Below are 15228 nucleotides of genomic sequence, written 5' to 3' on the forward strand. Positions count from 1 at the left end.
TCAAACGTCTGAGATTACCGGTTTTATGTACATGGCTATTTGTGTTATAAATATGTTATAACTTATCAATGCCACTTCATTTCCTTGTTTTCAAGTAGTGATGCCAATTAGAATAGCAAATAGATTAAGAAAATTATTTAATTGCAGTTTTCACCATGATCGTTTAGATTGAATACAATGTTTCACCGTCCTAAATTGTATTCATCTCACGTGTGCATATAGTATGAATTCGTACAGTTTGAACCTAAAACCAAACTGTTACTATTACATTACCCCCTGACAACCCACAGCCATTTCTTCACAGAGCCTATGGCAACAGTGCTTTTCTATGCGGCCTCCACTCTGTCCCACTCCAGCCCACCACATTCAGTAGGCAGCTTGGCCTAGTGAAGCTGACAGCAAAGACAGAATCATCAGCTCACACCTGCTGCTCTGCTGGCCTCATAGACACACAGTCTTTCCTTCAGCTTTTAACACCTGCTCCTGGGAGTTCACTGCAACAGAGAAGGGATGGACATAAGGGTTAAAGACGGGGGGGGGGGGGGGGCGAAAGGGGGTCTTTTTCATTCGCCTTGCCCCCTAATGCTCACACCTGGGTGGGCCAGTTACCCACAGCTGTTGGTAGAAGTGGAGTGATATCAGAGCAGAGAGCTGTTGCAATGAGCCACTATTTGTAATTAAATCTGTCTAAATCCTGTTATGAAAACAAAGCGCATGTAGATTATTCATGCAGCGAACACTGTTCAACAACATTGCATCATAAAATCATTCTGTGGTTACAACGAATTATAGTCTGAGCTCTTAGGGGCATCCAAACAAAACAGTACTCAAATTACTGGCAAATTACTTGGTTTTTTTTTCTTTTCTTTTCTTTTTTTTTTTTAATTCTCAGTCTCGCTAATTCACCGTTCATGTGCGCAGTTTACTTGAGTAAGCTGCGCTGGCCCACGCTATCTACTGCTACACATAATGCAGAGGAGCGATGAGAACTTTCATATCACCATTATAGCGCCATGCTACATATACCAATCAACCGCTTTCCCTCATCAGTTTTTCATTCATTTCTCCACATGTCCTTATCTCTCTCTGATCTCTACTGCTACCTGGGAAAGCCCAAAACCCTCCTTGCTTAGCCCAGTCAGGCCTGGCATCTGGGTGGCTGTCACGAATACCAGCATGTGCGGACTCCGTCCTGGCACTGAACCCAGCAGACTACGCCCGGCCTAAACCCTTATCACCTGCATCACACATCCACCTCTGTCCTCTCTCTTCCCCCTACACTGCACAGAGGGAGAGAGGGCCTTCTATTCTCAACAGAGGGGACAAAAATATCTAGATCTGCAAAAGCTATTACTCATCTTTTCTTAATGATTCACTTTCCAGCTCTATTTAATCACAATCAGTGAGACAGAACAGGAGTTTTAACAGATAGTACGATTAGGAGGGCATTTCTGGGACTCTAGAAGAATCTTGCAGTTGGTAAAAATGTAACATAAATGAACTATTACAGAGAAACTCCTTTGTTCTCTGTCAATTTTGGAGCATGAGCACTTTTAATGTGCATTCATAAAACAACAACAACAACAAAAAAAACAATACTAAAAGCCAACAACCCACCAACAGATGAACTTTTCAGTGGGTTTGACTTAGTTATAATCACTTCATCACCAGACAGTGATGACACCATCGCTTCTGATGGTGCTTCTTTTCAGAGTCAGCAGGCAGCACACAGAGGAGCTACAGGAGCGACGGAGGAGGTGGGAGGGGAGGGGGGTGGTGTTGGGAGGTGGCAGGCAGGTACAGACAGGTCTGCTAAAGAAGGTTTTAGTGGCCCCATGACCCCCTGCAGTGAGAAGAGAATTCTGCTCTGTTTTTATCTCCTTCTTAGAGGGATATCAATCATTCTTTTCATCTTATTTTGCTGTTCCTTCATCATTTTTTTTTCTCTCTTCTGTCTTTCTGTGTGTTCTCACATTTTTTTTTCCATTTAACTGAATTGATTTAGACTTTGAACCAGGACAACTAAATAACAAAATGAACAATCCGTCCGTTACTTTCAAAATCTGTGCACTCGCCGTTCTATGTGTCTTTTACTGGTTCCAGGGCGATGCCATGTCCTCTGCTGGTCGTATTTGTACAACGTTGACCAAGTTTTTCAACTAGTAACAAACAACTGACGTAAAATACAAAGATTACACAATATAAAACAATCTCTCTGCTCTGTTTACAAGAGAATATAACAACATGCAGTTACTTCAACATTATCATCCGACAACGCGGTACGCTCTGAAAAGGTAAACTTCTGTAGCAGATACATTCCTACCATCTTACTGGCACCTATGCATCACTTCCCAGTGGGCACAGCACAATAGTGGCACAGCCATACTTACCCTTAGTAACTATCAGAGGACAGCTATCTCTCCACACAAACATCCTCTGGGTATGATAATGGTATCTGGACCTCCATCACCCAGTGCAGGCAGAGTGAGGAGGGAGATAGACCTACACAGAGAGAATGATACCTGGAGGCTTAGGCAGACAGACTGGACGCGAATCATAAACAATGTGTTTTACAAGCCTGGCGTGTTTGTTACCTAATGAACAAAGTCGACCATGATTCACTGGCGTTAGATAATAATATTTAACATCGTACCAAGTTCTAACCTGGCCCTTATCAATGATTTTGAGGTAGTATATTTTGATGTAAGGTTTTTTAATTAACCTGGATATTTTCTTTCGGTGTACACACATACTTGCAATCATGCAATCTCCGTGTTTCAGAGTCAGAGAAAAGAAAAACTCCTTGATTTCTCCATCAAATCTAAATTAAGACAGGCATTGCTTCATGAATTAGTTGTGAAATATGTTTACTAACAGAGGGTTGAATTGAAGACATATTCAGGGATTTTTAGCGAGCGTATCCGTCATATGAGTCATATGAGTCAACTCAGAATCCAGTAACACATCTTTGCAGATGTGGAGTGTCAGAACAAACCAATTACATGAGATAGAAAATATTTTTAAAACAAATATGTAAAAAAATTCTTTGCCATCAATAACGACTAATCACCGTTTAAACGTCTTGATAATTTAGGGGTGTTAAACGTTATTCGATTTTTTTTTCACGCGCAATTTCAAACGCTGAGCATTTGTAACTCCACATTCTTTTAACAGAGTTGGATTCTCTTCGTCTGTCTCTTGTGTGTTTTTCTCGAAGACACCTGAAACGGTTTGCTTCTCGCCATCATCCCGGGGAACGCCCGAGGTGTCAGAGAGACGGTTCTGCTTACCTGTTTTTAAACAATGCCGTGGAACACCTGCGTGCCGCGAGGTCGGGGGGGCAGGGTCAAGTCTAAGCATGGAGGAATCCTCCGCGCTGGCAGCAAAGCGAGGAGAGGGAGGCAGTGAGGGACTTCACACATAACTGAGCCTTCACAGGTGCAATGCCTCTATTGTGGCTGAGAGAAGGTCATGTCCTTATACAGCACTCTCCTACCTGTCCGTCACCTGGGCCCTTTGATATGGGCCACCACTTGAGTAGCTTCCTGTTCAAGCTTAACATTCCTTCACTCAGACCCGTCTTGGGCTAACTTTAAAGAGAAGAGCTTAAGCTACGTGGAAAAAAAAATATATGGACCCTAACTTGAAGAAATGATTCAGAGGGATTTTTGGATTGTCAACCGTTTAAGCTTTAGGATCCATGACCGCATCTCTGATTAAGTTGGCACTTTTGATAATGATGTGATGAGTGAATGATAAAAAGCAGTGGGACAGAACCTCTGATGCAAGACTGAGTTACCATAATTGCCTCAGTCTAACTGAAAAGATTTAAGTAGGTTTTGGGTTTTCAGCAAACTGTCGTCAAACAAAAAGTCAGCAACCTACTTAACTGTAGAGAGACCAGCTGAAGAAGGGGGGGGGGGGGGGGGTGTCATCAATGTATTGTGTTACTGGGCTTCAGAGAGAATTTTACCCTTTTCTCGAGATGTACAGTAAATGTTCAGATACTGTGGGAAAATAAAAGTAAATATAAATTTAAACTTTTTTTTTTTTCTTTATTGGCACTCAGACAGACGGTCCTCAGATTTTGATATGCCACACTAGCGTATCAAAAGAGCTGACACAATCAAGTCAATTGGCATCTGCATGTCAACACACGATAAGAGAACAGTGGGAGTGTTGCTTCCCGGAGAGGAAGGCAGGAGACTATGAATCCTGGAAAAAAAAAAATAATAATAATAATAAAAATAATTGCCACATGTGCCTCACACTGTGTTCCCAGATACAACAGAACACGGTGAACAGCCTCAGGTCTTGGTGCCTGATAGAGATGTCCTCCACAGCAGTAGAATATTACTAACAGATAGATAGGCAGTCACACTCAGTGCTGGGTAGGCTAAGCAGCTGTATGTCACCCACATTTAAAACAAGAGTGTTGCAAAATACTGTAACTCTATAGTGCATCTGTTTTGACTGTCGAATGGTTAAACAGGGTTACCGAGATGTTTCGTGCGCATAAAAAGTGTAAAAATGTGTTGGGATTTGTCTTCCCCTCCCTTTTTCATCAGAATTTCGAAATTCGAGGGATATAAACTCGTTGAATGTTCGTTGACCACAGTGAGCTATTACATTTTTTGTGTCAGAAATGAAGAACTGCGAGGACCGAGTTGCAGCAAGTTTTGCTTGTAATTTGCCGCAAACTGACACGTTTAAATTACATAACGTTTCGCTTGTTTCGCTTTCGCTGTTATGCGCATTCCTTTGAGTAAGGTAAAGAAAAAACCTGAGAACTATTTAAACTGAGAATTACATAAATGGAAAGCGTTTGTGTTTTTGTATCCTTTTTGCTGCGTTTTATTGTTCTTCAGAAAAGAAGTTTACAGTCTTATAAATAGCAGTGTGCGACGGAGAGTGTTTGAGAAAGCCGATAAAGACTCAAAAGGAATGCCAAACAAGCGGAAGATGTTATGTCTACAAGTGTCCATATCATGGAGAGAGCACAGAAAATGGCATTGAGTGGAGAGGAGAGTGTTTCATCATTTCATTCTCTTCAGCCACATTCACAATGTAAAAGATTACAAAGCATTCTCCGCTGTTTGAGCTCCCTGTCCTTTTGCAAAAATGAGGTCTTTGCCAGTGGACAGTTTTAAACATGTGGGACTTTTACAAAAACAAGGGATAGGATTAGGGTTATCAAAGGGTTAATCTAACAGTTGAATTGTCGGCAACCAATCATAGGGGTAATATTTTGGAACTTGTTGGTAATTCTACACTTATTCCATTTGTACTTTATTTACCTTTGTCTTCTTAATAAATTATTTTGAAGGGGTTTTTTATGTCCGTATGTCTGATGTTTCCTGCTTATGTTACAAAGCGTGATTTGACTGATTCATACAGACATTTTGCACTGAATGGATAATTGCCTCACACACAATAGATTTTAGTCAGACGGAAAACAGGATGACTCTTCAGGAATAGAGTCCTTTACCTTAATCAGAAGGTGAGACAAAACAAAAAACTTTACTCATGGTACTGGTGAGCAGTCTGTGTCTGTCATTTTGTCTGGTTTGTGTCGTGGTTCAGTAAAGAAAAAGAAAGACTGTTTTTGCAAGGTTGAAAATGACTGATCATTTTAAATCATGTGGTATGTGGTTGATGTAAACCTTCCCTTTTCCCTTTTTTCTTTCTGTCTCTGTCTCTCACTCTCTCTTTTTCTTTTTCTTCCTTTCTTAGTCTCTCTCTCTCTCTCTCTCTCTCTCTCTCTCTCACTTTTATAACAAAAATAAGCAGTATTTTCTAAACTATTAGAGTAATAACCAGACCACAATGCAGTGGTTAATGAACAGTGTTTGTCAGGGAAGGAGAAACACTGCTCTCCTCCCACAGTGATTTGTGCTTATGGAAGTTCAGATGCACAGCTGTCCTGCCTCTATCTCTTACTAAAAACTGGACACTTCTCCTTTGCACTCAGGACTCCACATACAAGCTCACACTCATTTCACTGTGAGTGTATAAGCCTTTGAGGGTGTCAAAATGTCTGAGTGTATTGGACTTTAAGAGTTTTCTTTATGAAAAGAGGTTAAATGTCCGTTCACCTGTGGAAATAACACAATCACTTTCACTCCCTCCCTGCGTCCATCTGTCTCTCATTAATGAAGGCACCTCCGTAATCTCTTTATTTGTTTGTTTTGCTTAAGGGAGAGCAAGGCGCTGTTGTACCTTCTCTACAATAGACAGAGAGAAGGAAAGGGAGAGAGAGAGAGAGAGAGAGAGAAAGAAGACACGAATGAACAGAGGACAGGAACCTGATGCCTCTGTTTCTTGTTAACAACAAAGGTGTTTGCTTTCCTTACCTCTCTTTTCCTTCTTTTCTTTCTCTTCCTCTCACTCTCTCCAGGAGGGGAGCATGTAGCGGGTGGGTCGTGGGTGGTGTAAGCATTAGATTGGGGGTCCCATGGAAGGTGACGTGGCCTTCCTTAAATCTTGCTCTTGTTTGTGTTTCCTATGATTGAGAACACATTGGCCAAGGCTTGAACTGCTGGGGTGCTTCTCTCCAGGGTCACCCCCACCCCCCCCCTCCAGCTCCTTCCTCTGCTTAGAACTCCAACCGTTATGGGCCCAGTTGGGGTCCCAAGCCTGACCCCCAGAGAAAGGTTCTGCTGTGACCTGACCCTCTGCCGTCCCAGCAGGAATGACCTACGCGCCACTGACCACCCTGTCCCCTCCAATCCCCCGGTATGGTCACAGAAATGACACCTGCCCTCCTGGTGGTACCCTCCCAAACACAGCCTCTCACAGTAATTCACTATGCTCAATGAACAGTACTTCCAGATTCCAAAATCTCGTGGTTTCAACATTCACCCATATGTCAGATATTTTCCCTCCTCTTTGCCTCAGGGAGCCTGTGAAGATATCCTATGTTGCCGTGCTGTGGTTCTGCAGTACCTTAGTGTCCTGGAGGATAGTTAGAAATTAACAACAGAAAATGTGTGTGGGACACTTCTCTTGTTTTTTTGGGGGGAGTTTTTTTTCCCTTTGTTTCAGTTTTGTGTGTTTCCGCATGCGTGCGTGCATGGATGCATGTGTGCAAGCATGGCTGTGGCTGTGTATGCGTATGTATTGAGAGGAAAGGGAGAGAGAGTAAAATGAGTAATGTTCAGCGTAGATGTGTTGGCCTCAGGAAGGCTGCACTGAGGTACAACATAAACAGGACACTGATGCGTAAGCTAAAGCAGGCAGTCATGACCCAGCACCTGCACTGCCCTCCACAGAGGCATACCTGCACTGGAAACACACAGACCCGCGTTTCCTCATTCTAAATAGAATTCATGTGACGAAAAAAACAACAAAAAAAAAAACAACCCAGAGTCAATGTGATGCTCATTATTAGATTCAGATGAACCTTTGTAAGGATGTATTCCATATCAGGGCACTTTACATTGTACGTAGAACATTGTTAGGACGTTTTGGGACATTGAAACGGCTCTGTCTTTCACTGAAATTGTGGGTTTTCACATATATTGTCCGTCAAATGGTTTATGATTACAATTATATTTGCACAGATTTGTATAAATTTGTGCAAATATAAAAAGCATGCACAATGTTTCAATGCGCCAGTGTGTTTTCAATATGAAACAGCAATACTTAAAATGATAGCAAACAAAAATAAAATAAACTACACTTTTAGATAGTAATAATGATAACAATAATAATAATAATAATAATAATAATAATAATAATAATAATGATAAATCAGTCATCATCATTTTCATTTTTACTATTATTATGACCAAAAATTGCATTTCCAAGCACTTTCCTCAATAACTGCCTGAATAGACATGTGAAGGGATTGTAGAAAACTCTGCGTATAAATAAATATACACTGTAAGTCAGATGATTGTCTGGGACAATAGTTGTATGCAATTTGTTGTGTGTCTAACTATAAATGCCTAATCCTGAACAACCCCAGTATTGTTCAAATTTGTTGCCAGAGTAATGTGAAGTATGAGAGACTGTCTGAAAGTCTGGTTTGTTTACTTAAGACTCATCCTCATCAAAGCCCGCGGGGAGAGCTCGCCAAATTCACCTGCTCCTTCTCAGAAACAAAAGAGTGCAGGCCATCCAGAAATAACCCCTGTGAGAACATTTCCTCTGCGGCTAAAACGCTGGCCATCAAAGACAAATTTGTGCAGCTTAATTCTGTGCGGCTGCTTACCACAGATAAGGATCGAGCATTCAAGCTAACATAAGAGAGAGGATTCAGAGGAGTGCTCGAAGTCACACAACCACAATATTTTCTAAAGGGCATCGAATTTTCAACCACCCAAACGGATGACACAAGTCTGTGTCTGTGTTCCTAAACCGTGGGTGACTCTGCTTTAAATACATATATGTATTAACAAATATGAAGACATGCGCTGTCCACATGTATGACTGAGCAGTCCTACGTCAATTAGTTAATCACAGGTCAACGCGTTAAAAACAAATCTTCTGGTATAAAGCAATAGAAAACAGCGCTATTAATTCAGGATGATCAGTAAGACACAATGAGAAAGTTCATCACGCGACTTCATCTCGAGGGTCACACTGACTGCGTAGTCAGATGCCTGGTCTGGGTGTAATGCATTATAATAATTTGACAGGCGAGTTGTTAGAAAAAATGGCCTAAAGCTTCCCATAAGTTTCCTCTGGGTGATAAGAAAGGTAAACATGGCCTCTACTCTGAAAACAAAAACATTGTCCACCCTCAGGAAGAGCACGGTAGCACTAAGGCCTTTGTAATTTAAGGCAGAGGTCATTGCTGCACTTTACAAAGTAAGGAAGCCCCCCACCCCAGGATCAGACAAGGGACAGGTCAGCTATTACTAAAATAATTGTTGAATCAAAAGGCCTGAAACTTATACACAACACAGTACATACTGTTATATAGCCATCAATGAGTGTTTATTCATTTAATGGAGAAAACCTCACTGTAAAGGTAAAAGTGGGTGTTGAATGACAACTGTGATACATTTTTTCATATCATTACCCAGAATTCATGGAAACATAGAGACATAAAACATAAATGAATGCCAAACATGTATTATCATGATCATTATTCATAGAAATTATGACTCCCCTTTCTTGTCAGTCTAGTCATTTCTCCGCTGAATTGTCAGAATTGTCATCTTTTTTTTTACTGATAGGAGGGATACACTGGGAGCAGTGGCTAGGCTAAATAGAAGACACTACTTTCAGTCAAACGTAAAATGAAGCAGATCTCTGCAGTCTTCCTGACCCGGTACATTTATCCCTCAGCATTCTTGCACTCTGAACCATAAACATCCTTGTTTCAAAGAGGTAGGCAGGAAGTTTGGAAAGAGAGTTTTAAATCCTCCAAACGATATCCTCATTCTTTACAAAAAAAAGTATTGATGGGAGTCACCAGTTTGGTAATTATGCAATATTCCCGATCTTTATATTTTCTTTGCTCAATTCATTAGCAATTAAAAGTGCTGCTCTACAGAATGCAAAATAGCTTAAATTGATCACGCTTTTTTTTTTTTTTAATATTCCACCATTGTGTTGAAATTTCCATTAGATACTAAGCTTTACGCTGGCTTCATTGTCCCATTTTGTTGTATTCTGACACAAAAAAGTAATGCCATTTTTAAAAGAATGCCACATGATGTGGATTAGTATAACAACAACAGTACAACAACAGTAGTATAACAACGGTAGGATCGTTTGTATTCTTAAATTTTATATTAACTACATATTAATTTTGGCGGTGGTAGGTCTGGTGATAGTGGTAGTTGTTGTAATATACGTAATAGTAATAGCATAATTTTGGTCGTATTTTTAAAATGATTTTTAACTGTTCCATTAAAGATCAGAAGTCAACAGACTGCTTGAGACAACTGCAGTATGAAATAAAGTGTAGTACTATTTTTGCAAAAACCGAAGCCGGATCTTTGCATTGTTCGATTTTCAGCTTGGTCGAAGTTTGCCTCTAAACCACAGGTTGGTACAGAGGCGATGACACACATGACAATGCTGCAGCACCTGCATCGGCTCACGGGAGACAGAGAATGGCCTCTTGGTGAAAACCCGAGGGGTCTGCATGGGTGGTCGGAGGAATAACACTCCTCAAAAGTTTGGGAGGGGGGCATAAGTAGAAGAAGAAATTAACAGTGATCCCGGATTTTATGTGATGTTAGTTATACTAACACTGAAAGGAAAACGAGAATTAGGGCATTACTTTAAGTTAGCCTAGGGTATATGCAAACTACATTTGAACTACATGGGTGCACAGTTTTGCGTTGATAGACATTGTTTCAGTATCCGTGTACTTATCATTTCGTTTAACAGATGAATATCATGTGGGGGTTTTTTTTTATTCCAGTGACGAGGGTCATATCAGTAAAAAAAATAAAAAGGTGAATGACACAAATATCAAATGTAGCAATACATATCAATCGAGACATTTTAACAGGCTGATTGCATTGCTCTTCTCTAGACTCGACGAAGTGCTATGAGTTATACAGCACGCGCGGAAAGTTTGAATGTGTCAGGTTGAAAAAATGTGTCAGGTCGACAAAGTTACAATTACTTTAGAGTATCCTTGAAGATGTTGCAATTACCACAAGCGTTTTGTCGTGAATTTCAAAATGCTTCAAATGCTATTCTCAAGTGATGTGCTCCTGGTAAACATTACTACAAGAAATAACATATTAATTAGAGTGGCTGCTCACTGAAATACTTGGGTATAAGTATTCTTTATTTAAGCAAGCGTTAAGATACGCATTTCTTAGCGCATTCGATACGTTGCCAAAGGATGGGGGTTAAAGTGACGAAAGCGGAACAAATCATTATCAGAGCGCCCTGCTGCTCACTAGACACGCGAGGGACTGGCGAAAGAGCCACTTCAACTCACAGAGAGACGAAATATACCAAGGAGCTTTCTGGTCTCTCTATCGAAGGTATTGAGGGTAATCCAACGTTGATATAGCTGATGAAGATATATACAGTTCTGCTATAGCGAACTCTTATAATATTGTTTCGGTGGTTTAATTCGTACGACCCTGGTAACCACTGCGTCAAAGGCATGCAAACAGGAGACCAAATTGTTAAATATCAGGTACGTTGCTTTTTGAATTGTTTCGACTTTGACATGTCTTTCATATCCATAATAAGAAGGCTCACATAACCTAACTTGCTTCGTGTTTTCACAATTTGTTTTGATATTTTGGTTTGTTTTGTTATGTTTTAGAAGTGATGGCATCTTACCATAGCTTAGAGGGTGACGCAATGTCTTTGATGGTCCATGACACCAACTCAGTCAAGACAGAGGAATTTGTCAAAGATGAACAGGTCCAGGAGCAGAGTTCGGATAAAGTGGATCCGTCCCAAAAGCCCCCTTACTCGTATGTTGCGTTAATTGCGATGGCAATCAGGGATAGTTCAGAAAAGAGGCTGACTTTATCGGGTATCTACCAGTATATAATTACCAAGTTCCCTTTCTATGAGAAGAATAAGAAGGGTTGGCAAAATAGCATTCGACATAATTTGAGCCTAAATGAATGTTTCATTAAAGTGCCACGGGAAGGTGGAGGCGAAAGAAAAGGGAATTATTGGACCCTGGACCCAGCTTGTGAGGACATGTTCGAGAAGGGAAATTACAGACGCAGGCGACGGATGAAACGACCATTCAGACCCCCCACCGCTCACTTCCAGCCGGGGAAATCTCTCTTCGGCGGTGAAGGATACAGCTATCTGTCCCCTCCCAAATACATCCAGTCCAGCTTCATGAACAACACCTGGCCGCTTAACCAACCTTCCCCGCCGATGTCCTATGCGTCATGTCAAATGGGAAATGGCAATGTGAGTCCCATCAATGTGAAAGGTCTCTCCGCTCATTCCTACAATCCGTACTCTCGAATGCAGGCAATGGGCTTCCCAAACATGATCCCGAACTCGTATAACGGCATGAGCCACCACCAGCATCAGCCAGAGCAGCTAGGCGCACCCACAGCAGCGCCTTCCCCAGTGCCTTCCAGTAATGCGGCGAGCCTACAGTTTGCTTGTGCCCGTCAACCGAGCGAGCTGTACTCTTACTGGGATCATGAGGCGAAACATACTGCGTTGCATTCTCGGATTGACATTTAAACTGTACATTTGCAACATTCACCAGTGATACAAGACGGACGGATTGACAACTTTAAAGTGCCATATAGTAATTCACATCGCCTTTATTTTAGATTAGTTTTTGTTACTTTTACCTTTTTTCTCCCTTTCACTCACAGCTGAAAGTTAGAGTAGATGCGCATTTTGGGACAGATGCAAGGAGGATATTAGTCAGTTCGACTCCGATGAAAAGGAACAGACTCCAGATTCGAAAAAGAGATTGTACGTTTCCACGGGGACGGTAAAAGACAAAGTAGTTTCTTTTATGAATCAGATCTTATTATAAGAATATTACATCGTATATTTCAAAATTTGTAACTGCATAATTCTCGAACCGTTTTGTTGACTATAGGGGGATTATTTATGCTCCCTTTTCTCTGAGACTTTCAAGCCGCTTAGAACGGTTCATTCGGTAACAGAAGCTAAAATAATTTGAAATAGACGTCTTTGATCTTTTTACCGCTTATTGCTGATTTTATTTTTCTCCAAGACCTTTTGGGACCATGACGAATTAGCACTTATTTATCTTAAAGATAGATTTCCTCCGACTTTGGTCGTGTTGTTGACAGTGTTTCGCTGACACAGGCCCAATGCCTGTTTCGTCTAAAATGTTGAATGTGAGAAAACAACAGCCTAGAAACGAAATGTAAAGAGACCCCCCCCCCCCCCAAAAAGAACAACATATTGTTTATCTGTGTTTTTTGTTGTTGTTGTTAAATTCCGAATGTCACCCACCCAAAAAGAAAGAGAGTGCATTACAAATGCACAGATTTAGACCACGTATTGCAGAATCGTTTCCTTCTCATAACACACCGAATACGGTCAATTTACTTGATGTCAATGTCCGTTTAACGAAGAAAAGTTGCAACAATGTGTTTACATACATTTTTCAAGGTAGTCTATCTCTGCAATGTGGCTAACGTCTTGCTCTGTTCATTTGAAACTTTGCCAAACATATTAGCCGCAATGTAGGTCATTAAATTTGTAATTACAACATATCAGTTCCAAACCATCATTCTACTTGTGAGTTTTATAATACATCATAAATTATGCCATTATAATGCAAGTTTTAAAAATAACATCAAGATATGCGTAATTTGTCAGTAGCCAGCTCTCACTGACAATATGTCTTCCGTGCATCATGGATAGATTTTGTGTAAATAAAGTATTGTCAACCAATTTTACAGTGTCGGATATAATGAATTGAACGTTTGTGTCTCAAAAAAGAAAAGGTCAACCTACTTGATAAGACAACCGAATTTGCAATTTAGCAGTGCTCTGTTTCTCAGTGCATTGGTGATTCACAGTAAACAATAACAGCGTATTTAATGACACTTTAACGATGAATTTCAACCTCACTGACTTCCACAATTAAATACGTTTTTCTCTCTAAATGCAACTATGTCAAGAATTAAAATCAAATTCGTAATCGGTAGGTGTAGCAGATAACATACTCAAAGTTTGGATTGATTCTGCTTTTCACAGAAAATAAAACAAAACATTGTTTATCAGTCCACTGTTAGAAATTCACAATCTTTACAATTCTATCGTTTTCCTGTATTTTTACATAAATGTGAAGGATAGTCCAATAATACTATCCAGTAATATATACAAGTATTATTGGATAGTATCATTGGATAGTCCAATAATGCTATCCTATAGTAGTTACTTATAGTTTTAAAAGGGTGATCAGTTAGGAAATATTTTGAATAAGTCATTTAATCTCTGTGTCTCAGTGAATATTTTAAGGACAAAAATGTAATTTCTGCAATCAAAAGAGGAAGATTTAAAAAGTCAGAAGTCATATTGTTCTGAAGTCTTGGTTTTTCCAGTCACATAAAATTTGAAAAAAGAAAAGAAAAACTAAAAATAAAAAAGCAAAGTTAAATTTAAAAGTAAAAAAAAAAAATCAGTAATAAATAATTAGTTATATCTGCACAATCAACTACAAGTCACCTAAGTGAATTCCGAACTGAGAATAAATATTATTTATGGACAATTTTATTTATGTAATTATTGCAGTCCCACCAAGCAGATATCCATTTAATTCATTCAAAACCCTTGTCAACCTGTTTCTGGAACTACTAATGTTTTAATAGTTTCCCTGGGTTCTAAACTCTTTACTTTCAGCATTGCCATGAGGTCATGGTATGGCATATGTCTATTTCTGAGTGCTGATGCTGTCTAAGGTCTGATATGCCTCCTTGGTCTGAGAAGATTTCTGCCCCACAGTGGGTGATTTGACCATGGGTGAATATGAGAACGTCAGGAAATCACATGCACGTCTCAGCCAGGCCTTTAGTGTCTTCAGTGTTTTCAGAGGTCTGAGGAGGGGGAGGTGTGTGAGAAAGTGGAAGATTCTCAAAGGAATTTCAGAGAATAAATTTATACTCTTTCAGTTAAAAGAAAGGGTTTCAGTTAAAAGAAAGGGTTTCAGTTAAAAGAAAGGGTTCAGAAAAGGTTTTTTTCTGTTCTAAGACCTAAAAATGTAATGTCCTAAAAATGCACCAGAAAACTCAAGGAACTTGTGAGATAATCTCCCAACAAGTCAATCTACTAGTCAGCATTTCCTCCTGAAAATGAGTATAAAGATATTCTTTAAAATGTGTTCACTGCTCACAGTGTAGGATCAGCTCCTAAATTCACATTAATTTTGTGTTAAATCAAATTCTGTTCTCGGACTGTTCAAAAACGTACATAATTAGTGATTAATTATGATTAATACATATATTGTGAAGTTAACAAAAGAACCAGAGCTAATTTAATAAACAAAAATATAAACATATTGAGTATATGATTGTGTGTAGCTTTTCTTTCCTAAACTTTGATGCGGACTGTCGGTGTCCAACATGATTAAAAACAAACAAACAAACAAACAAAAAACACAGGCATATGCTTTCAGTTTACTGCATTTAAATTGTGCTGGCTACATTAACAAACGTTTTCAAGTTCATTTACATCAGCCTAAGTCCTGTTGGAATCCTATCTGGTCAACAGTTTCCCAGAGACATTTAGAGCGCCTTGAATAAATGTTTTAAGTCGTTCTGACGCGTAATGTGCATA

The 15228-nt window shown here is 39.8% G+C and overlaps 1 protein-coding gene across 1 annotated transcript; it reads left to right on the plus strand.

Annotated features, from left to right (window-relative positions):
• The first annotated feature begins 11256 nt into the window (after window positions 1–11256).
• Window positions 11257–12147, plus strand: foxl2b (forkhead box L2b). Its single transcript, XM_030774224.1, has one exon. The coding sequence runs from the start codon at window positions 11257–11259 to the stop codon at window positions 12145–12147; it is 891 nt and encodes a 296-aa protein (XP_030630084.1).
• The last annotated feature ends 3081 nt before the right edge of the window (window positions 12148–15228 follow it).

Source organism: Chanos chanos, chromosome 5 (assembly GCF_902362185.1).
Source record: "Chanos chanos chromosome 5, fChaCha1.1, whole genome shotgun sequence".
Taxonomy (NCBI): Eukaryota; Metazoa; Chordata; class Actinopteri; order Gonorynchiformes; family Chanidae; genus Chanos; species Chanos chanos.